General features: G+C 36.0%; 1 protein-coding gene across 1 annotated transcript; it reads right to left on the bottom strand.

Moving 5' to 3' along the window:
- Positions 1 to 455: 455 nt before the first annotated feature.
- Positions 456 to 25,401, bottom strand: LOC141428155 (CKLF-like MARVEL transmembrane domain-containing protein 4). Its single transcript, XM_074087945.1, has 4 exons — positions 25,029 to 25,401; positions 7,462 to 7,620; positions 5,888 to 6,007; positions 456 to 2,628 (listed from the first exon to the last, which is right to left on the bottom strand). Exons 1-4 carry the CDS (start codon positions 25,173 to 25,175, stop codon positions 2,536 to 2,538), a joined length of 519 nt encoding a protein of 172 aa, XP_073944046.1. The 5' UTR covers positions 25,176 to 25,401; the 3' UTR covers positions 456 to 2,535.
- Positions 25,402 to 25,994: the final 593 nt, after the last annotated feature.

Below are 25,994 nucleotides of genomic sequence, written 5' to 3'. Positions count from 1 at the left end.
ATAACTAAAGCGCTCAGTTGTTTTATGCGATAAACGCTGCGTTAATCGCAATGCGCTTAACGTATGCACATCAATTTGCATCAGATAATCTAATTAACAAACATTGTCTTACGCGGTGAGCGCTGCGGCAAGCGCATGCATTATCTGATACAAAATTGATGTGCGTCAAACGCATTGCGCTTAACGCAACGTCTATCGCATAAAACAACCGAGCTCGTAAGGAGCCCTAAAAATTTATGTTTTGTCTTGAAATGAAACTACAGACTTTTCTACCCATACTGAGCCTGTGAATCTGAAGTCGATTCTGTGTCAAACTAAAGCCTACATTGACACTAAACGGCAGATACTCGTACTTATACGATTTTTCCTTTCCCTTTTTAGATGTCTTGAGTTTAAAAATGTGTTTATGATTACTTACCAAAATATACTAACAAAAAATACGATAAAATAAAATATTTTTATAAAACGATAAATATTTATTAATATTTTTATTGAAAATAATTAAATTAATAACTAGTGTGTATAAAATTCTGTCTTAAAATTACGATTTATTAACGTTCATTTCAATCAACAGGATTATTAGTAACATTCATTACAAAGTGATAAACCTTCATGAATCTAGCACTTAATTATTGTAAGATTTATAAGGTACACCATGTTTTTTGTAAAGAATACCCTCGTCTAATCTACCACCTTTTTAATGTGATCATAAATTAAGAAATAAAAAATGTTTGTACCTGTAGGTAAATAGGTATATACTTTTACTCATCAGAATCTTTGAAAGATAGATCGTATTTAAATTACGTTTTAAAAGAACTCACCCAAGTAGTAAAACTGAACATTTTCTTATTCACAACAAATTATATTCACAACAAAAAATTGGCTAATCTTGTGACCCCCTTAAATTCAAATGCCTTAAGAATTACACGTTCATTCCAATTCACACACGTGACTTTTTAATTGATCGTTAAGTTAAATTTGCTGTAGGTAAGTGTTCACAAAAACATCAGGACTAGGACTAACAAGTCGATAACAACCCCATAAAATAGTAAGATTTTAACATTAGATAATTGTATAAATAATGATCGTTTCTAATTAATATCGAGACAACACAAAACTTTATAATTAGTGAGGTACCCCCACCAAAGGTAAGAAAGTGGTGGCATAATATAGAAACACAATGGTTGACACTTAATTCTTTACTTATTTTACGTTTTGTAGTATCTTAATAAGAACCTACAGATGCTTTATCTCACGAAAGCGGGTGAGCCATATACATGCACATTGTCTCTGTGTGCGTTAGCTCGGGAGCGCTCAGTCAGTGTCGGCCGAATATTATATTATATTATACCTACATGATAAGTCGTGCTACATGATTCGCGTCAAAATTTTTGATCGAGTACCGTCAACATGCAAAATACGAAACGAAGAAAAGTTGTTCGCACTCGCAGTGAGGTAAAACCAATTAATGTTCAAAGAAAGATTATTAATTTATTAAAGAAAATGAATATTTGAAATACTATAAATTTAGAAGATGAAAGTGACGACTTAACGGATAGTGAAGAATAGTCTAGTAATAACTCCACCTAAAACAGTTTTTAAATGTAGGTACATAAATGTGTCATATGAAAAAAAAAAATGTTTTTTTTACTAAAAGTACCTTTATTTATTTCAAACGTGTCAGTCCCACGGATGCAATGAATGGATGAATGACTTTGTCATACGCATCGTGTCTATACGCATTACAACTACAAGTATGGCTCAACCGCTTTCGTGAGGTAAAACAACGGCTGATTTCACAGTCGATACTTCACAAATTAGAATTCTTTTTATGATGCACACGTTGTTAATGTCAAATTTTAATATTAATAAGTTAATAGAAAAGTAAAGTAAGTCGTTTAGAAAGGCTAAATTCGATGTGTGTGCAGAGTCAAGTAAAGTACCGTTAAACTATTTCAAAACCAGTATGACAGCTTGCTTAGTTCATAATACATATGGCCACTGTCGATTAATATATTTTACCATTAAGTCGTAATATTTATAAGGCGTTTCTATAAACATAATAGTGGGTAAATGGTTATACATATTAAAAGTGTAAAGCACGTTCATTCATTGGTCAGTTTGTAAAAACAAGTACAATCGGCAAAAACGACTCAAAATCTCATAAATATCTTACATTGAGCGAATCAACCCTATACCTCTACAACCTAATCGGTGGCAATTACAGTAAGTAGTCTTTGACATTTTAACTGCAGTTTTAGATCCGTGTCATCGATTTAGAATACCGCGTAATCAGTAATTAACATATGAACGGGCTTCTTAGACTACCGTTTAGAATATTTGGTCTCGCCGACTGTACTGATGGTTCGAGATGTTCTTTAAATTATCACAATTAAATTTAGAAGGTTATCTGAATCATGAAAACAGAATATGTATGACTTTGAGATTTATAAATAGACATGACGTCACTATTGTCTCTTCGAGACAGCTGCGAAGTATTGTTATGGGCAGCTAGAATGGACCGGGGGTGCGAGCTCACGCGGCGGCTGCGCTCGTGGTGCTCCGGTGCTCTTGGAACAACAGGTAAGCGCTGGCTGCGTATGCGACCGTGTTGAATATACCGAACACCTGGAAATAGAAATGTAAAATTTAAGCAACATTATCCACCCATCCATTTCAGCCTATATAAGTAGGTACGTCATACTGCTGGGCACTAGCCTCCTCTCACAATGAGTTTACGAAAACAATATTTGTTTGATAACTATTTACAAAAACAATATTTGAGATTGCTACATCGAGCCCTTTTATCTGTCATGTCACACAATACCATTTATATTTTTTTATATTTATTCAAAAGTCAAACCCTTTCAAAGTTGCCTCCATGTCAAAGTTAAACATGCGAAAAATAGGTACTTCCTCCTTCGTTCGATTGTTCTTTTCCTTCTGAGATACACGACGCTAAAAAAACTGTCTATAAAAATATTGTATGGATGTGGATGTGTCCGTTTTGTTACGAAAATTATTAAGAAAAAATCGTAACAAAACGGACACATCCATACAATATTTTGGGGACACATCTGGAGACCCTGTTTTTCCAGCTTGGAATCATGGACTGAGTCTACCTACCAAATTTAGTTGAAATCGGAGATATAAGTAAACTCAGGGTACAACAGTAGATAGAAATGCCCCTGTCTCAATTCTCTAATTAATTAACTATCGGTTAACGTAAAAAGCGGATCTTACTCGTAAATTTCCTTGATGACACTTGCAAGCGATTATAAAAGTTAAAAGAACAAGGAAAACTGAAAATCAGATGATGATGATTTCCAGGAGCAGCAAGGAGATGGAAACTATAAAACTAGGTACTCTCAAAACAACTAACCTGTTAAAGGGTCTACTATAGTCAATACTACAACAACAATTTATAACGTAAACCACATTAAAACAGGTAAAAATATGGATAAATATGTTAAAATCATAATAAGCATGTGTGACTGTGCTCCAATGAATCATTTACTGTTAGAAGCCTTATAGTCTTCTAGTAATCTATCGGTAGCACTCATGCAGAGAGAATAATAACAATAGGTATATTATACCGGGTGTGGCCTGTAACACGGGCAAATAATTAAAACATAGATCGTACTCGTCAAACTAAACAACATTAGGTCAGCGACTAAAAAAAAACCGTTTTTTTATTTTTATTACACTTTAAAGTTTATTCTAAGAAGCAATGCAAAGCAAAGTGTTTGATGTTTGTAGCGTGACAGGCGACGTCAGTTGGGTTCTAGGATAGCGTACATTATGATTAAGTTTGTTAGAAAAAAAAACAATAGTTAAGTTTTCATTTTAATTAAGTGGGACCACGACGATCCAATTACTTACTGGTGACCTATAGACGTATATATTATCCCCGGTTCTGGGCCACACATTTTTAATATTTAATAACAGCGACATGAGCGAAAAAAACACAAATGTTGGCTGCATGATATTTCACCATAAGTTACCACACAACAGCAGTTAGTTAAGTAGTTGGGCTTTTTATGAGTGACAATCGTTGATGCAAACCATTCCTCAGATAAATACATAGCCGCGCTCAATTTTCCTATAAGTATCTAATCCATACTTCCATACTAATATTATAAATGCGAAAGTAACTCTGTCTGTCTGTCTGTCTGTCTGTCTGTTACGCTTTCACGCAAAAACCGCTGAACCGATTTGGATGAAATTTGGTACAGAGATAGAATAGACCATGGGAAAGAACATAGGCTATCTTTTATCGCGAAAAAAAGGCTTTAAGGGGTTGAAATAGGGGGTGAAAGTTTATATGGTGGAAGTTCGTCGCTGTTGGAAATAAAACCATGAAAGTTGGCATTTAGGCACTTAATAAGAAATAAGTCGGTATGTGTTTTAGCTTTTTTGAAAATTCGACCTGTGAGGGGATGAAATAGGGGATGAAAGCTCATATGGAAGGTCGTCATTATCGAAGATAAATCGATGTTTCTTTATGAAACTTGGTATTTGGGCACGTGATAGGAGATAAATAATTGTTCGAGCGTTTTTTAAAATTCTTCTTCTTTTTAAAACCGGTTAAAATCGACTCGAACTCGCGCGTCAAGGGTTCCGTACATAGGTATTTATGAATATCAAGTGTTAGCAGAGCCAAGCTCATAAGCAAAATGTGCGCAATGTGGGGTCATTTTACCTGGCTTATTAACATAGATAGTCAGACATGAAAAATTATGATTTTCAGATTTTTCTTACTTATTTTGCTATAAAGGGAATAAAATTTGCTATAAGAGCTTCCTTTATACAAAATTTCAAGTTTCTAGGACAGCCGAAAGTACCCTATAACTTTTTTTGAGATAAGGGTTTTAATTTCAACTCGATAAATACTCCGCACGTTTACGGGATAAAGGGTCTTGACAGACAGACGGACGGATGGACAGCAAAGTCATCCTATAAGAGTTCCATTTTTTTCTTTTTGAGGTACGGAACCCTAAAAAACATTTGTTCCGGCTCTTTTCAAATTTCGTCATTTTTCATACCTACTTATAGAAATATGTGTAGCAATGCTTAGTAAGAATGCCGTCTTAATTATAATCCTACCCTCCTAACTTACAATACAGGACGTAAGATGTCAAGAGCTCACTATGAAGAATTAGTCCTTTTGTGTTGGCAGGGTAGAATACTTATGTTTTACCAAAGAATGGAAGAACAAAAAAAATTAGTTTAGATATAAAGCAATGTATTAAAATAGGTTATTTTCAGTAAACCGTAGAAGTTTCTATGTGCTATTATTGGCAGAATAGGTACCCTAAATAAATTAAATACTTTCCAAAGTTACTATTCCACGCGGACGAAGTCGCGGGCAAAAGCTAGTACTTCTATAAAGCTACGATTCACATTCACACACAAAAAGAAAAACTATCCAGCAGTTTTATCAACAGGTTCAGCTGAAATAAGCACTCATATTTATTATCAATAAGGGCCCTTGCCCACGGCGACATTTTGTAGCGATGCTGTCGCGCGTTTTGTATATGCTCGACAGCATCGCTACTAACGCGCTACAGCATCGCGACTGTATCGATGCAAATGCGCGACGGTTTCGGACGACATCGTGGAGAGAACGGAGGGAGGGTGTGGAGGGAGAGAGGGTAAAGCGCGACAGTAGCGCGTTTGCATCGCGACTGATTTGTGGTTATGTGGGCGAGGGTACACAGCTAGCGACCACATCGCGACTGTATCTATGCAAACGCGCGACAGCATCGCTACTGCATCGCTACAAAAAGTCGCCGTGGGCGAGCGGACTAACACACTGTCAAAACTATACACTTGAAACAAGTAACCCTTTTCTCTCAGGGCAGGTGGAAGATAAACGGTAACTTACGGCAGCTGCTATGTTGGCCCCGTAGCTGAAGAAGCGGACATCTCTCGATGCCGTCTGTGAAAACAGGACGATGAACGCGATGAAGTAAAACACCGTCTCAATACTCGTGCTAATTAATTCCTGAAACAATAAACCAAATATAATTATATTATAAGTTTCGCAAATATCTTTTCGACGTAAAAATGTTTTTGTTAAAAAAACATTTTTAGTACAAGCTTTTTTTGCTGACTGTACTATTTTAATCCCCGACACAAAAAGAGGGGTGTTCTAAGTTTGACCGCTATGTGTGTCTGTGTGTCTGTATGTATGTGTGTCAGTGTGTGTGTCGTTCTCTCTGTGGCACCGTATAGCTCTTAAACGGATGGCCCAAATTGAATGCGGTTTTTTTATTGAAAGCAGGTTTTCTAGCGATGGTTCTTAGACATGTTATATCGAAATCGGTTCAGCCGTTTTTGAGATATTAAGCTTTTAGTTAACTATACTTGCATTGTCGTCCAAATTAAGTCCATGGGTCAAAATCAACGACAAAATGAACTTGCAAGATTGAACCCAACAACAGGACAAGTAAAATAAAATCTTGTAAAAAATATTAGATTGTACAACAAGAGCATAAAACGAACCATTTTACCCAGTACGTTTAAATATAGCCACCCGAGCCGGTACGGCGAGAGTGGATAGACACGTCGAGGGGAAAATGGGTTTAATGCTCGACTTTTACACTCTGATTTTCACTTAGATTTCAATTATTTACCTTATATTTTTTTACATTATTTTTTTTATTGATTTATGTTGATTGATTTGATTGATTTTTAGTTCTAAATAAATTAAAAATTATTAAAAAAAATGTACAAACTTTTTTATTTGTGGCTGTTGACACCTGATTACCTTGGTCCTAGACTAAGATTTTATTTTATGCACTAGAGCATAAAAAGTAATTTTATGTCGCCTAGATACAGCATAAACACAAACTTTACGAGCACGAGAAGTTAAAAAAAAATATTATGTCAGTGTCTTATTGATACTATACTTGTTTTCGTATTCAATAATTGCTATTTATTCATTTATATTTATTACTACCATGGTATTTACTAAGCTGGTGCCCAAGGCTGGTTGCGTTTCCTCGTTGTATGGCATGCCAATACGTTAATCGAGGAAAGAGCCAGCCCTATGGTCACTTGTGGAACGGTTATAAGTATACATATATTGTATAAAAGACATTCTTTAAGTCATATAAATAATTTGGCATCTAATAACTCTGATGATCAGTAGTACCTAGTAGCATCTACATGGGAGCGGTGGCGCGTAGTGTGCGTGTTGCGGCCGCCGCCGAGTCGCGTGCTCCTGAGAGGAAGGGCTACGAAATTGGCCGAAACATGTCGAGCTAAACTCGGTTTAAGACGTGAGTTATCCGTTACATTATCATTTAATATCTACATACTCGTATGTATAGTTGGACATAATTTTTTTCTTATTTAAACTACCTTTTATGCTATTGCAACCATTGCCTCGCTCACTTACTAAACTGTTCTTTTGTAATGCAAAATCATATCAAATGAGAGACCCATTAAACTTACCGACAGCACCCAATTAATGGGGATCCGTAGCGCCTCCCGGACGCTGAGGAAGTAGACAACGCTCCACATCACTGTCGTGATGAAGCTGGTCACAGCCACGAACATGAACCATCCTGACACCCAGCCCGAAGCCAGGGACATGCAGAGAATACCGAGTACCTGAAAAAAATTTTTTTTTTATTATATATCCATCGCTCCTCTCGCTAAAATCAAAAATCAAAATCATTTACTCAGTAAATAGGCCGCAATGGGCACTTTTACACGTCATTTTTTAAACTACCAGCGCTTTCGGAAAGACCATCATTGCCAAGAAGAATGCGCCGCAAGAAACTTGGCAGAAAGTCATTTTTTCAACATAAAATAGTAAACAATAAAATCAAAAAAAATACAAAAAAATAAAACGCCTCTTACCCTCCCCTTCTCCAATTACAAATGCAAAAGTATATGAAACCCGGAGATCAGCTCGTGCGAACAGACGAACTCTTCAGCTAATACATAATCATCTTTATAACAGGGTAAAGTTGAGAGCAGGGCAGGGGGAGGGGGGGCTGAAGAAGTTGCCGCCGTAGTTCACAGTAATTCAGAAGAGGATCACAAAACATCGTGCATTTGCTCTCCCATTGAGCTACGAAGATCGCTTCGTGCCCGTGCATAGCCAAATATAAAAGCACCTATTGGTTCTCATACGGCGACGTACTAAATAAACGCAGCCACGGGCGTACAAGGAGTTACAAAACTTACAAATCCCCGCAGAAATGTTAAAAATTCAAAACAAAAGTTAAAAAAAAATATGACGAGTCGTGTTATTTTGTACAAACACCCAACCCCCTCCCCCCCAACTCCCTCCCCATTTCCATAATTACCGTCCCCAATATTCAAAATTGGCTAAGCTCGTGACGCCCGTAAGCACTATAATACCGATCCAAGTACTCGTAATCACAGTGCATTGCAATGATAAGTATATACCTAGTACCTGTATTGTTATATAGGTATTATCTATTATGTTATGCTAAACAATTTGCTCTTAGCTCATTTCACTTAGTAATCCGAACGGCCTTGGCTGTAGATCGGTCAATTGGAACGCTGCAGCTTAAATTCTTTCATTGTACATACTAGCTTAACTAAAGCAATCGAAATATCGAAATTCCTATTTCCTACCAAGGCTTTCCTATTTGCTATATGTGGCTATACATATACAGAGTGGAATTTTTTAACGCCACCTGGAGGGAAAGTGCTCTCAATACTGTAGATGGAAAAATTAACAATCAAAATTAAGTCATCCTTTCTTTTTATGTATCATCCTTATGTTATGGTGTAAAAGGTATATATGTACCTAAAGTTCTATCTTCAGCATTTAGACTAGGTACTTTCTTTGCAAGTGGGATTCTAGATACTTTAAATATAACAGTAGATACGAGTATTATACGTACATCAGAACTTAACTTATATTAAAATTGTCCTCTATCGCTGACTTCCGTGAAAAAAAATTGTTTTGGGAATTTTGAACAAGTTAGGGCCGGCCGATTAAATAGGCAAGTTAAGAGCCACATCCGAGTCACAAGACCCAAAATAAAATATTTATATTATGGCGCATTAATCTATTTCGCACTTTACTGTGATTATACACAAATGATCTGAAGGTCCATCATCACTAAACCTTCATTAATTTAATGTGTCGTCAACTACCGGGTTTGGCCTGTCATATGAGCAAATAATTAAAAAAATGGATCATACTCATCAAACTGAACAACATTAGTTCAGCGACTTTTAAAAATAATTAGTTTTTTAATTTTTATTACACTTAAGTTTATTCGAAAAAGCAATGTAAGTAAAGCAAAATGCTTGATGTTTGTAGCGTGACATGCGACGTCAGTTTGTTCTAGGATGGCGTACGTTGATACGTAGCAGTATTTAATTTGTATGAAAAACCGGCCAAGAGCGTGTCGGACACGCCCAAAATAGGGTTCCTAGCCATTACGAAAAAATTTAGTCATATTTTTCTGAGGATTTCGTATTTTATACGGAATCTTCCAAGTTTAGGTATATTTTATACCTTAGGCTGCTATTTACTCATAAACTACTAATAATTCTCAAGCAAACTCAGCCGTTATAGTTTTCCTTGAAAGTTTGACTACTACTACTTATACTTACTACCATACTGAATTTTTTCAAATTTTTCCACCAACCGGTTTAGATTTTAGAGGGGGGTTCGTTTTTAATTCAAATTTCGCTAAAAATTTTTCACTGTTAGGTAATTCTGGGTCCTCCTTACTCAGAATCAAAGCACTATTGATTTACCCCCTTATTCATAAAACTTAACAAGCCTATTGGAGCTACCATTGCATTTAAAAGGAGTTGAGTGGACTGTAGGTTTATAACAAAATTTACCTTTTGCGAGATGTGCCTAATAATTTGATTAGGTTAGGAGGGCAGAATGATGGGCTGGGTCCGGAGTCCTAGGTCGCTCAGGCTGGACCATTCCACTTCTTCATTCACTGTACGTGCACAATTCGTGTTGCGAGAGCTCTCGATTACCAGAATAATGTCAATTTTCACTGATGTTGGCGAAGCGACGCCGGCGGCGATGGCGCGCGCAGCGAAGGATATTTGCGACTGTCTGTTGTCAAAGCGCCATCTTCCTTCGTCTTCCCGATCCAAAGGATTTCGGCCACTTCCGATTGAGGGCGTAGATAGTCATCTCTTTCGCGCGTATACGCTGAGGTTTTGAGGGAATGGGATAGGAGAAGGAAACAGCTCGTGCATTCTATTTTTTAGAAATAAGGGAAACAGTTTTGACTAAATGTTTTTCGCGCGGGCGGCGCGCGGGAATTTTAATCTTAGCAGCGCTCGTTAGATGGCGTTGCTCAACATACGTACATTTAAAAATATTAAAAAATGAAACTGGCGTCAACACCTATGTTAACTAACAAATGCTTTGTCCCTTTCTAACAAATACAAATGTCGAAGTGACAGATAAGGACAAACGAATTTTAGCGGCATTTTAACTAAAATAGGTTTGATTGTCGTTTATGAATAAGGGGGTTAGAGTCTAAATTTTAGACGAAGAAAAAAGTGTCCTTCATTTTTTCGTCCGTTTTGTGACTTCTTTTTTTTTCATACAGTTGTAAGGTCGTCAAAATCAGTAGTGCTCATGATTCTGAGTAAGGAGAACCCAAGATTACTCGTAACTACCTAATTCTGAAAAAAAAATGTTGCGGCACTGATGTTTCATCATCCTTTGATTAGTGTTAACTGGCGGTTAGGCGTGATGCCGTATCTATTTGTTTTGTTCGAATAGACGGAGACTGCATCACATTTAACCGTCGGTTAACGCTAATCAATGGATGGTGAAACAGCCCCTTAAACTAAAATGCCCAAGTAAACTAACTATATTTTTTCCAAATAACATGCCTTGAATTTTCTGTAAAATATACCTAGCTTTTAACAGCCGGATTAGAACACGGATATAACGTAGTTCTGAGTTGGCGTTGCTCATTTGCAGGTCTGTCTCCCATTCCAAAGCTATGTTAACTAGATTTTCATGACTCGCGAAACTGATATTTAAATATCTTGTTATATATTTATAATACATAATTAATGTCCTTCATTTACTTCTGGTCTTGTAAACTATAAGTCTTATGCAAGTTTAGGACTCCTCATTGGCATTTCCATAAAAAAATGTGATGTCGTCGGACGATGCCCTCTGACTAACAAGGTAGTTTATTGTCTAGATTTGGCAACTGGATTGTTTATGTTTTATAAAACCAAATCGCAGCCCACGCCTAAATAGAACTACTTAGTTTTAGTACTTATAATCATAGATTTTAAGTGTAACCTTCATTCGAAACGGTCGCGGTTTGCAGATAAAATATATAATTAGTAAACATAAACGGCAGAGATGTATCACGTCACCAGCACCATCACCAATATGCACTATGTATGAGAGCACCCTCCGGATTAAGAAATTACGTCACTCATAAAAGCAAACGGAGTATAAATACTCAAACCATTCGCATTGTACAATTATAGGTAAATTTTATTGCATAAATCTACCTATACTACTCGAGTTACATTGAACATATTATTTGGTCGACCTCTAACTAAATTGGAGGGAATTGGGTATTTGACACCACAAATCAATTGCCATACTTTTTATACCTACTATGTGAAAACGCGATTGCCCAAATAATTTTATTTTGGCTAAAAATAATTTTGTTTTCTAGCCTGAAATAAAATATTTCTGGAACAAACTTGGCGTATTTTATAATGATAGTTTCTTAATTTGAATTAATTTTTCGCTCTTGATTTTTTTTTCTCAATTTATCGACAGCCATTCATTAACTAAATCACACAAATAATTACATAAGCGCAAGTGGTATGCGACTCCGTCTTCTAACACAAATAATTTACGATAGCAAGGTCACGCTACATTTTATCACAAGAAGTAGCGCTCAAATATAAGAACAAAAGAGCTGCGCTGCTGCACATAATATTGTAGCAATAATGACAACAGCATCCCAGAGGCAGTAATGAGGAAAGCCATTCCTCCGTACATGGTCAACAATACGGTAAAGAGTCCAGATACCACTAGGGCAACGGTGTTGAGCAAATGTGAAGGCATTAACATCGGCGCGTCGCGCGGGCGGCTGCGCGGGCGCGCCCGCGCGACCGGTTTCATATCGCGCTATTGCTGTTAGGCATTGCCCGGAACCGTTCAACTGTCGCAACACTCAACTTACAGGTGTTATTTGTACCAATTCCGATTTATAATGCTCTGGCGACAAGCATCGACTCGCATGAGAATCATTGTGACTAAGGCAAATGAGACAGACGTCCAATTTCAGCTCTATCTTATTTTTTATGTTATGTAAATTATCAGTTCTAAAGAACATAATGATTATTACTTTACATAGGTTTATGTATATACATATCGAGTACTGCCTTTTCACAACGTAACGTTTGGGAACCTGTTTCATTTCGCAAACTCTAAAACTGTAAATATTTCAGGATTTATTTCAGGGCCATCGTGTGTTAGGTTCTTTAGGTTAGTTTTATAAAAATCCTGAAATATTTACAGTTTCAGAAATATTAAACAGTTGGGAAATTAAAAGTTGCGAAATGAAACAGGTTGCCAAACGTTATTCGCCGAAACATTAGTAAACCGTACATATATATATGTACATTCATTTTATTTGGTTTTTATTTTCATACAATAGTAGATTGTTCAACAAGGGGCTAAAACAAGCCATAATGACACGAGATGTTTAGCCACCCGAGCAGAGCGAACCCTCGCTATACCTAGTTCGAGTGGCATTATGGTTGTTTAGTTTCGCGTTAAGCACTCTACTTTTCACTTTGAATGCAAGGAAAAAAAACAATGTTCTGTTTAAAATTACAATATCAGGTCATCTGTTCAAAATTCAAATAGCAAAAAAAATTGTTGCGTGGTTTTTTTTCTTTTATTATTTATGATGAAGCTTGCATATTTAGCCAACAGTTCCAAAATTGAAAACTATTTTAAAACTAATTGAACTTTGCATAATAAAATGAATTAATCATTAATATAATTGAATATATTCATACTCGTAATCATTAATTGTGTTTCATGAAATTAAATCGTTTTTTTATATTTTTGCAAAGTTGTCATTTCGAGGTTTTTTGCACGCCCTAAAAATCCGCCATTCACAAACACCTTGTTGGCTGTTTAGAGGTTTCTAACATAAATTTTAAAAAAATACTTTAATCCCTAGAGAATAAAAAGGAGCTTTAGTCCCGATATGCAGAGACTAAAGTAACATTTTAAGAGCATGAGGAGTGAAAAATATTTAACTTTATAGAAATATTTAATAGAACTATTTAAAATCATAATATAGGTAACAATAAGCATTATAACAATATGTACTATTTTGAATGTAAGAGGAGGAGGACGGATCCGCATACTAACATGTATGTGTCGCACAGACGTAGCTTTGGTGCACGTCTGGTAACGGAGAAGATATAAGAACCATAAGTTCATAATAATTATTCTCAAGAATATTAAATCCTTAAAAGTATATTTATTACACCATACCAAAGAGTCCAAAAATGGATTTCCCTTGCCCACTAGAATAGTATTTACTTATGTACTTATTTGTTTTGTATGTTTTGAACTTGGAGGAAACGATTGAATAAAGGAAACATTAAATTTGATGGTTTTTATCGATTCCCTTCAGTGACAAATCAACTTTCACAGCAAATAAAGCTACTCGCTGCGACAGCGTTTAATCAAACATTACTGTTTACTTAGTGCGACTTTCATGCTGATTGCTGACATACTGGTATCAAAGTGCAACGAAGATGGCATTGGCGGTAGTAACTGGGTCGTGCCACGCACTTTCTCCACATGCATGGGTGTTCGTATTCTGCTCAGTTCGTGGCTACAACAATATATTAAGGCGAGATATCACGCTAGTTGTGAACGTGATCAGACTTTTTCGTTACGTGATGTTTGCATAGATAGTGCCTATATGTATATGGCTAAAGTATGATTGTCTAGACGAATGAGCAACAGCTTTTGTAACTAATACCGCATATAGTTAGTAAGTTAACTTAATTTTTAGAGTAGGTACCCTTCTTGTGTAATATGCATTATATACCTACCTAATTGTTGGCAATAACGCATTTTCTTTCTTTCTTTCTTTCTTTTCTAAAGTTTTGAAAGTGCATTAAACCCATTGTTTGCAACTAATTAATTATGTACCTTAAAAAGGATTAGTTTAACATCGCATGTTCCAGTCGATAATGTTTTTATGCTTAACAATTTTTCCCATATGGTTCAGTTCTAAGGCAATAACAGGGTAGATAATAGTTATTTGTGCAACAAGAGAGCAAAGTTGTGTTTTGTTGCGAGTGTTGATTTTGAATCCCGAGTAAGCGAAGGATTCTATAATTGAATAACGAGCGTCAGCGAGTGATTCTAGGTTAGAATCCTGAGAACAGCAAGGGATTCAAATACACGAGATGCAAAAAAACTTTGGTCTCGTGTGACACATACAATTTTTCACCTCAGCAGCGAGAACATAATTTAAATGTAACATAAGAATAAACCAATACCTACCTGTTTACAAAACACACTTTTTTTAAAATAAAATCCGATTATTAAGAAACAAATATAATAATCACATTTAAAACCATAAAAAAGTGTCCAGTAGATATAATACAAAACTCATACTCATAACATGCATTGTAATTTGATCTTGTACTAATGGCACACTTATTTTTTAATACTGCAAAAAGCCTCATCTTGGGGTCATTAAAAAGGTTGGACAATAAACGTATAATTTATTATAAATGCTATTAAACCTTTAAATATGAATTTTATTAAGATTTATATTACATAAACATAAATATATTTGTTAAAAATTCATTTAATTTAACAAATATTTATTCCAACTGTAGAGGCAGTATAGGGAATTCTTTTATAAAAAATAAAAACAAGAGAAGTGGCTTTCGTGCAACGAGGTTGCATACTTTATTAAAAGATCGGTAAAATTTACATTTTGGAAATATTTAGTTGTCATGTAATTTATTAGGAATCCATGTATTTTTAATACCAAAAATTTAATTTAAGATTGTAATCAACACATTTGATCCTATCTCTCGCTTTTTTAGTGTTGAAGTGAAATGACGGATCAAAGTAAAGTTCAAATATTTTGAATTTAATGAGTAGACCCAACACTGTACTCAGCATTTAAATAATAATAATTAAATGTTACTTTGTCTCACGGAGTGAGCAAAATGCGATTTTGCTCACTGATTTCTCATAGCAAAACCTGCCTGTTTGAGGTGCTGAGGTGAAAATAAACTTGTTGTTAATGGCATTGACATATTAATATCTACCTGCTTTTGTTAAATTAAGATGACATTTATTTTTCTTGTGGAGCAAGTGCGAAACATAATCTGTACCTATGGATATTTATTAAATAAAATTAAATTAAAATCGATGTGTTCAGGTTTTAAGTAACAACACTAAACGGATCACAAACGCTTTTTTCAATTAGTTTTCAGTGACGATATAAAGCCCAACAAACATAAAAAAACGTAGATTTAAATTGATAAAACTATGTAGTAATTAGTTTCTAATATTACAATTAAGTAAGCCGTTATACCTCGACCGCTGAAACAAGCTAACGGAAGTAACTAGCCAGTGGGCCAAAACAAATCCATAATGCAACTACGAACTGCAAAGTGAAATTCAACAGGATTCGGGTCACTAGTTACGTAGCAGCTACCTTACCTTCTGTTAATTGAGGATATTATTTTTATTTTATTTAAGAATTTATTTACTTACATTAATTATATTTTTATTTAACATGAATCAACTAGCTTTGACGTTGTCATGAAAACATTTTGTCACGGCTCCTACTGAAAAATATTTCAACCGTGAACTTTGGCTTGGGCCTTGAAAGCCTTGTTTGACGAAATTCTATACATGGTTTTTAGTAATTGTTCGACTTGTGTTATTTTTAATTAAAGTTATCTGATTTACACATGCTGTATGTTGCTGTCGAAATAATGCACCTATGCTGCCATTGCTGGCTGTTCAATCACATTCCCGAGCGCACGTGTCGGGTCAACGAACGTCCGCTCCCCTGCCCTTCCTAGGCGTAATACGTACCGTTTAGGGACATCCGTAATGGGACAATAGTTTTGAACTAAGTATAAACAGAATTGTAGATAGCTTGGTAACTACGCGCTTAGTTAAATAGCGCATCATGCAAGACATGATAAGTATAAGTATTTTAAGCTTATGTCACGTCACGTAGGTACATTATATCACTTATTCGACTTATTTCTGTTATGTTCTTACCACGATGAGTGGACTGAGCATCTATCTATACCATTGATTTCGATTTATTCGATTTGTTCTTAAATTATCGGGACAAATGTCATTCATTTATAATTTAGACATTAAAATGCACCGCGTTTTATATTGAGCTTTATTGTTATTTATTCTGTCTGCGAGGAATTTAAAGATGCCAATATAAATATATAAGTGAGTCAGAAAGGCCTTGAGCACACGAGGATGACGCAACCACTAGATACAGCTTGAGCCGCCGACTTGCATAATTTACTCTAAACAATCCTCAATGTAGCCATTCATCGCCTGCGAGCGCGCTGTAACAATACAACTGTCGCTTTGCTTTTTGGGAATGCGATAACGATACGCTATCGGGTATCGTATCGCTATGCCTTCGTTTTCATGCCAGGGGTAAACGCTCTATTGGCCATGATAATGTACACTTGGCACGCCGCAAAGATAAACACACAAAAAAGGCAAAAAAATATATGACTGTAAAGAGCGAAAGTCTATCAATTTCGTTGGCCCCGATTTCGCAATTGTGAGACGTAGGACATCAGCAGTAGGTAAGTTGGGTACACCAAATTGTTTACAAATAATGTGCAATCTTTATCATTGAGAACAAAAAAGAGCGGTTGAATGTATACCTGATTGTCAGCAGAACAATCAGTTGGATATCTACGAAACTATTAACAATAAATAAGTTAAAAGTTTCAATAAGCATGAAATTTGACAATACAAACGCGTTAAGTGTTTTATCGTTTATCCATTTAAATGTATATGGTAGTAACAGAGCTATCTATGCGGTGTAGAGGAGCGAAGTGAACTGAGGTTGCGGTTGGATGCGCAAACGCATAACGGACCATCTCTTTCAGCAGATAACAATTACCGTGGATGAACCAGTTTCCGTGGCCCTACGTGGTTATTTCTGCCTTATTTATATTTTACGGTTTATCAACAATGTTGAAAGATATAAGATGAGCCATTTGCTTAAGTACATACATCTCACCGCCTAGTCCGAGCACGACCTCCACAGTCAGGGCGAAGCTGTTACGGTGTTTAACACCAACAGCAAAACCCGTGTCAAAAAAATGTCTTCTCACAATGAAAAGTACCGTTGGCAAACCAATGTAGCAGCGTTTACAAATGTCGAATCCATAAAATTCAACTTTGAATTAATATTGACCAGATAGTTTATCAGACTGAGTTAGCAATTATACGAACGAAATATACGCTTTCATGTCAATATAACATCGTCATTGTTATGGTATGTACATAACTAGTGTAGGATCTTCAAAGAAATTAAATATGTTCGCAATCATAACAAGATTTCCTAAGCCAATGTTTATCATTCTATTTTGAGTCGCATGGATTTCATGACCCGTTTACTCGATCTCACAGCTAAACGGCTAGTGCGACTTTTAACAAGAAATATAAAAGAACAAGAGAAGTCTCCCCGAAATAGCTGTGTTATAGTGGAACGCTGAAGCGAGAGATAAATATAACAGCAGTACCAGTACCTCGCGTGACATAATCTGTGATAATACTCGGTGCGCACGCTCTCTGATTAAGTCGACCAATAAGACAAATCAAGATTAAGTCCAAGGTATACTTAACTTTTAACAGTTTATACATCGGTATAAAAGTCACTTGAACGGATAAGATCACGTTCAATTATTTTTCATAACTGTTTCGTCGCCGGGTAGTGGCCACGCACGAGTCCCGTGAACAACAACAACCGACAAGGCACCGACCTTTGAAATTATATCTATGAAAAAACCGGCCAAGAGCGTGTCGGACACGCCCGAAATAGGGTTCCGTAGCCATTACGAACAAATTAAGTGCTATTTTTCTAAGGATTTCGTATTTTATACGGAATCTTCCATAGTTTAGGTATATTTTATACCTTAGACTGCTATTTACTCTTAAACTACTAATAATTCTCAAGCAAACTTAACCGTTATAGTTTTTCTTGAAAGTTTGATATAATTACTACCATCCTGAATCAAATTTAGCCCACCCACCTGTTTAGATTTAAGAGGGGGGGACGCTCGATTTTAATGAAAATTTGCACTTTAAAGTTGAAAATTTCGCAAAAATATCACTGAATCGAAAAATCGTCTTAGCAAACCCCTAATGATTTTAAAAGACCTATCCAACGATACCACACACTAGGGTTGGATGAGAAAAAAAAATCACACCCACTTTACGTCTATGGGAGGTACCCTAAAAATTTTTTATTTTTTTTGTATTGTACCATTTTGTCGGCGTAGTTTACATATATATCCGTGCAAAATTACAGCTTTCTAGCATTGATAGTCCCTGACCAAAGCCGCGGACGGACGGACAAACAGACAGACTGACACAGACAGACAGAAACAGACACAGACAGACAGACATGGCGAAACTATAAGGGTTTTCCATTTTGGCTCCGGAACCCTAAAAACCGTTTGTAACTGAAAAAAACTGTACTTTTTTAATTAACTTTGAAATGCGAATGGAGTAGAAGGAAATGATCATCCAATCGCTAGCTCATTTCATAAGCAGTATTTTTTTTTCGAATTTGAGTTGTATTTTAGCATTACACCATTTTCAAGTGATATTTTCTCAATGTTAATTTCCTGTAAATGCGATTTTATTCATTTAAATGACATTTATGAATTTCAATTTTATCGTCTCTATATTTTCTCTCTGTCTTGACGTTTCTTATTGCTTTAGGAAGACAAACTACCTATGTACCTACTTATAATATAACTACCTATTCCTAAAACTACACTCATGTTCCTGTCAGCAATTTCTATTAATATCGTGTGCTCTAATAAGACGGTCCTTGGGTTAACGCCGTTCATGTTTACAGCCCGCAGGCGAGTAAAGACTGCATTCATACATTAACATTATGTAGACCAAGTTGTGTCGCAAGTCGTAGCAACTATGCCGAGATGTAGTAAGTAAATTTCGACAGTTTTAACACATAATGTCATGTCGACGCTACACGCGTGCAAACGTTACGGAGCGGTATTGTCGGAGGCACAAATAGGAAACGTCCAATACGTAACTTATGTAAATAAAGGTTGGTACAAAGGTAAAGATTCTTCGTGCTTAAAATTAAATTTCTCTCGAAGACTGGAGAGGATTGTTAGTGAACTCTCGGATGGTTTTGATAGGAAAATTCATTGTCAGTTATTGAGTAGGAGTTAGGGTGGATTTTAGGCGGTACCTACTACAGATTTTACAAGGGCCCTGTATTATCAGATAGAGATAGTTTATTATCAAGAATAATGGCTTCTTCCGTCTTTACATGACTCATGTCATTCTCAACGCTTATCATCTCCAAGATTGATTAGAAGCATACTCTGCTGTTTCGACTCTTTGTGACTTCTGATAAACATACAGCGTGCTTAAGCATAACAGAGAATATCGAGCGGATAAAATGATGAGAAAATGACAGGTTGTCACACCAGGTGTGGCCCGCCCGCGGCTCTCAGGCACCCGTGGAGCGACGCGACGTCACATGTCGACGGAACTACTTTCATTTCGGCGCTGGGTCAGCTTTCACCTAACACGTCACATGCTAATAAGAAAAATACGAATGCAAAATTTTAATTGCCTGTTAAACCAAACGGACATAGTATCGATCCACTCTTAACAACTTTTTAAACAGTTTAAGCGCTTAGTTTTCATTCTAACCACTCACTCTGTCTGAATGTCTTCTACTTACATACTGATTTGTATCTATGCATGAGTTTTAATTTAATAACTAGGAGAAATCTTTTCGAAGCACATCATTTTCTATTGTTGCAATAATTAATAATAATAATAATAAATATCATGGGACACTTGTCACCAATTGACCTAGTCCCAAACTAAGCAAAGCTTGTATAATTGCATAAAACATAATATAACATTATGTTAGCTATTTGTAGGTATAAAACATCCTGAATTTGGTTTTACTTAACTGACTTCGGCATTTAACCTATTGGTCAGTGCCGTGCCGTGACTCAACGGACCCTATGGAGGCAATTAACACTTTAAGCGTAGAGGTCAACGGTCAAATGTGGTAATGTACTGCTTAAGGTCCTTAGATGTTAGTAACACACAGTCAGTCTTTAATTGTAAACAGTCACTAGATGTATATATTTTTCGTGCATAAGAAGGACTGAAAAAAAAAACATATCTTTTCTATGTTACACGCTGCTTAGTAATGTTGCACATTGATAAATAATACTTTTTAATCCTTTTTGTCAGTACATGAATCATGTACATTATATTATAAAATAAAAAAAAATGTATTTTTGCAATTTTTTTAGCATCTTTATCAGTGAAACATAAAGGTAGGTAGATAATTTGATTTTGAGATCCAAAACATCCTTAAGGCTACCTAAATGAGGGGGTACTTACTAAGATTTAAGACAAGTACCAACAACTATGTGTGTGTATATATATATATATATATATATATATATATATATATATATATAGTTCGGGGATCTCGGAAACGGCTCCAACGATTTCGATGAAATTTGGTATGTAGTTTTGTATGTTTGGTGTGTTCAAGGATGAAAAATCGATGTAGCTTGGTCTTATCTCTGGGAAAACGCTTGTCATCGAATTTTAGCCCGAGCAAAGCTCGATCACCCAGGTACTAAATCTCTATAAAACAAAAGATAAGACGGCACGGATATACATAGAATTAATTGGTAGGTAAGGTACCTAGGTCAATTCCTAACTACGTCTTGTTGCAGTCCATACACAAGTACTCGTACGTCGCTCATTTCCTAATTAACATAATTAAATTAGTACGTAGTTGTAGTTAAATAAGGCAAACGACAGCGGCACAATGATGTCATCAAGGAAGATCATCGCGTGGGTACACTTCTACCTAATTATAGCATAATCTGGCCAAGAAAATGAAAAGAATATTCAGTAAGCACAAAAAAATGTGTTGCTTTCAATTGCTAAAGTCTAAAGCAATGTTTTAACAGAAGTTTCAAAGACTTTGTTTGTGTATTGTTTCGCCATATGTTACTTAGTGTATACGGTCTGCTTTTTTGTTATTATTTTAGTGAACCATAAAACATAAGTAGGCAATACGACAGCATCGTTTTGAATAAGTATACCTATGTATTTTCTCTTAGCTTTGTCTAAGGAATGTTGTTTTTAAATCTGTCGACAATTGCGGGAAGTAGCGGAGCCTCCTAACACAAGTATTGTCATACTTACTACGGGATGCCGGCCACATTGTTCATACATATTAAGTTTTAAAAATAAACATTTTTAGTTTTTTTTATGTATTTTTATAACTCTTTATTATACATAAAACATATGGAAATAACAGTTACTTATACCAAGATGCATAATATATATTGTATATCTAATATCATAATAAATGAGCAAATTAAGCTAAGACGGTAATTTCTCGGTCATTTAAATAGCGTAACTCCCCTATGCGTCTATACACGCACGCACGCAGGGAAGGACTTCTTAATAAAGAAGACACGATCTTTTTTTAGGTAGCAGCAGTCGCTATCACCCCTCGTTTTTTCTTGGAAGGGAAAACCCGTTTTAATTGGTTTATATTCATTTATATTATATCAAACTCTTTATTGTACAGTCGAGTTCATAAACTTGTGAGCAAACATTTGATCAAAAATATCTAAACACGGCTCTATTGCTAACGGCGTAGAGGCGTGTTCAGATATTTTGGATCAAATTTTTGCTCACAAGTTTATGAACTCGACTGAAACTACAAACAGGGGTAGGTACACGGAGAGTTTGTGTTGCCCTGGGCTAATATAATATTAATAATATTGGGCTAATGGTTGGGGTTCTTATTAATCAACTTATTGCGATTTTGTCTACTCGATAACGATATAATAGGTCTAGGCAGGCGAAGTCGCGGGTAACGGCTAGTTGAGTAATATTTATAGTAGTAGTCGTTTTTATCAGTAGGTATTTATTTCAAATTTCGAACCATACAGGGTTAGTATAGTGCTGAACATATTAAACAGCATTCGAAAACGATAGACCGAAATAGGCAGTGAAAGCGCCGGCGTACTTACAAGTTACAACCGACATTAAGTACAGGCGGTGTTTATCAGTTTGTCGTGAATCATGAGGCAGGTTTTTCAGCAACAATACAAATGACTAATGCCATAACAGATAACAATTCAGCAAATTGCTTTAATCCCACTAATATTACAAATGCAAAAGTTTGTAAGTCTGTTTGTTTGTTTGTTACTTCATCAGGTTTAAACCATTAAACCGATTTAGATGAAAATCGGTATAAGTACAGACAGTTTGAGTCCCGGAGAAGGACATAGGATAGTTTTTATCCCGGAAATTGCACAGTTCCCGCGGGATTTTGATTATTCATTATTACATCTGTCAATCAATTAGAGCTGAACTATTCTAGTACTCTACCTACGAGTACTCGTATTACAGATTAAATAATCACAATTAGTATTATCGCAGATTTTATTTTAAACGTCACCATCCAGTTCTCCAAACATTCACATAAAATGATATACATAATTAGGAATCGATTTTCCTAGAAAAAAGAACGATAAGTTCGTAAATAGTAGTAATCTACCTGTATAAATCAGTAACTCTAGATAGAGTCAGTCTTTGTTAATAGTCATAGATTCTCTGAAATTTTTATCATAATAAAATACTATATTTTAATACTCATGTCACTAATGTGCATTTCCTAAAAACCTTTTTGATTTTGTAACTGTAGGTAGTATACTTTGCGGTTGCCCTTGTTTACGCATATCTTTTATGACATAAAAAAATATGCGTAAACAAGGGTAACCCAAACACCATTTACCATTACTTACACTAATCAAGAAATATTTATTTTCGGTTATAGATTTGGACATTATTTCGGGCTATCAAAATTCTGTTAAATTACATATACTTATGCCAAAACAATATTATGCATAATAAAAATCGTCCATGTTAATATTATGCTAATATAATATTCGGGTAAACAATTATTCAGCTTATAATGAATTATGCCGCACTAAATTTCGGCATGTTCCAGATTCAGCGTAATAGTAGATTGTTCAACAAGGGACTAAAACAAGCCATAATGACAAGAGATGTTTAGCCACCCCAGCAGAGCAAGGGTGGCTATAGTTCAAGTGGCATTATGGTTGTTTGGTCTCGCGTTAAACACTCTACTTTCACTGAATGCGAGGAAAAAAACAATGTTCGGTTCAAATTTATAAAATATAACTTTTTAAAAACGTACCCTCGACTAATGGACAGGCCATCAACAGGGCTACTACGAAACTCAAAACTCGAAGTTAGTGTCGTACGGTCCCTCTGACACATAACTTTGGTGTTAGGTAGGTTCAACTGCGACCAAAACAAGCACGAGCCGAGCGAGCGAAGCGAGTGCCAGAATACGGTATTTGACAACTCCTGATTTTGCCATATCTTAATATTATTATGAAAATATAGATATACAGATAGTGTTTAGCGAAGAGAAAAATTAAATCTGTTGAAAATTGGATTTATAGTGATTTTTTGAAAAATCTGTGTACCCGTCTCTTTCTCAAACGCTTTTCTCTATGCAGCAAGTATGGCGGTACTGGCGTGTGAAGTCACATGCCAGTATGTCTTTCTCTGTCTAATCTTGAATTTCAAACCCTTATAACTTCTTTATTTGTAAAGGTAGCTTAAAAATTGTTTTTCTATTCGATAACAGGCATTGTGTAGTTTTAATTTATAAAACGTATACAAAATAGTAAAATACCGTATTGAATATTTAATTATATAGGTAAATGCATCTATAAAAGAAAGGAATTTTATGTCAAAAATATAAATAATAGTAATGAAGCACGTATTTTTATTAATAAATAGGTCTAAAACAGCCTAGTCAGCAAAAATCAAACTGAACCCAAACCAGTTTTTTTCTTAATAAACCTAATAACTATCAACTAACTAACTACTAATAACTATTAACTTTGTTTTCCTGCCCAATAGATGGCTATTTTATTTTGTGTTTTACTGGAAAAAAACCTAAAAAAAATTGGGCTGGTTTTTTTTTGCACCAGGGTCGTGCATCACCTGGGCCACTTTACTCGGGGACAAGTGCAAGATAATAAAATTGCAGTCTCGGATATCTTGGCCAACATTATCGTGTACGAGCAAGTAAGTAATATATTTATGAAAGGAACATCACCACAGTATATATATATATATAGTGTGGTACTGTGGTATCAAGGTGTGAATCTGACTTAATGCATACAATACGCACACTGTACCTACGCGTATAAGGATATTAAAGACACTTAGGTGGACGATGGCCGCTATTGGTAGCCTTCTGCGAGCCCGTGGATACCAGGCAGCCTGCTTCATTCCTCCCCGCCGCTGTACTGACCTCCACTCTGCTTCAAACCTACCTACCTACTCAACTCAGCAACAATATGCAACGTAACATGACCTCGATAACTTTGTTTATATGCGCATAATATACAGGTACCTATGCTTTAACTTGAGAGCGCGAAACCCACGTATCCACAGAACCGAGACAGTTTTAAATATCATGATCAATTCAGATTAGAACGAAATAAAATAACGCACCAAAAACGTCAAAGCTAGCGTTAGCTAAAACTTTTCTATGGAATGTCATACCGAACTGACCGGTTTCCTAATTAAACAGCAGTTAGACAGTGTACCGGGCTGTACAACTACTTATGAGCTATTAATTTCTAAAACTCACCAGTTGGGCGATTTTCAATATGCCAGGTGGCGTTTTGAAATATTCTATGTTAATTTTGATCCAGTCCAACGGCTTGTCTTGCGGCGGCGGAGCTTGCGGCGTGGGTTTGTTGTGATCCACGGTCACCACTGTCTCGGGAGCCATCATCCTCTGCGTTCAGTCAATCGGTTGGGGTAAAGACGGTTACAGCAAAGTGTGTGGGTATTAGCACAAACACTGACACAAATTTCAATACACTATGAACGCGCGACACATTTCGAATGGCGAGAGAGATATAGTCGTGCGTCGTGCGACTGGCGGCGAATGGGAATGGGCGCGCGGTGGCGACGCGGGCTGCGGCTTGGGCTTGCGAGCTGTAGTGACGCTGACGCCACGGTCCGCTGCGCGGCGGTGACGATTACTATAGGTGTTGTGGGTCACAAGGCACACACTGCACAATCGCATCATCAAGCGCCAAAGGCCGTTAGTTTTTTTACTGTACCATTCAAGCCCGAAGCTTCAAAGTTTTGCGAACTCTGCAGCTATCCAATTGAAACGAAATTATGGACAAAATTAAATTTAGCATAACTTTAACTTTTTACATAGCTAATCCCATTACCTGAATACAGTCGTGGGGATATAGTGTTAATTAAATTTCGGTTCTTATATCTTTTCATTGTACAGTCGCCATCAGATATTTCGGAACGGCCAAGGTGGTCAAAAATATCGGCACATGCACTCTATTATCAAGGTATTAAAGTTCATATATCGATATTTTTGATCACCTTGGCCGCTCCAAAATATCTGATGGCGACTGTACTCGTAGTGTCTACTCTTGTGTCTGATATCCTGTCAATCGTTCAAAGGTTAACTGGAAGAGATCCCTTTAAGGAATAAGTTCGCCTTTGTACATCTTATTATTCTGTGTTCTGTTATTTTCATGTGTTTTTATGTACAATAAAGAGTTTTACAATACAAAAACAATAC

The sequence above is a fragment of the Choristoneura fumiferana genome, chromosome 5, assembly GCF_025370935.1.
Source record: "Choristoneura fumiferana chromosome 5, NRCan_CFum_1, whole genome shotgun sequence".
NCBI classification, from domain to species: Eukaryota; Metazoa; Arthropoda; class Insecta; order Lepidoptera; family Tortricidae; genus Choristoneura; species Choristoneura fumiferana.
Note: the sequence above shows the minus strand (reverse complement) of the source record. Positions and strands in the feature narration are given on the sequence as shown.

Coding starts and splice junctions, on each gene's coding strand:
- LOC141428155 (XM_074087945.1), bottom strand. CDS start 25,175: ATGATGGCTCCCGAGACAGTGGTGACCGTGGATCACAACAAACCCACG. Junction 7,621..25,028: donor TATTGAAAATCGCCCAACTG/GTGAGTTTTAGA, acceptor AATTTTTTTCAG/GTACTCGGTATTCTCTGCAT. Junction 2,629..5,887: donor GGGCCAACATAGCAGCTGCC/GTAAGTTACCGT, acceptor TTCTATTTCCAG/GTGTTCGGTATATTCAACAC.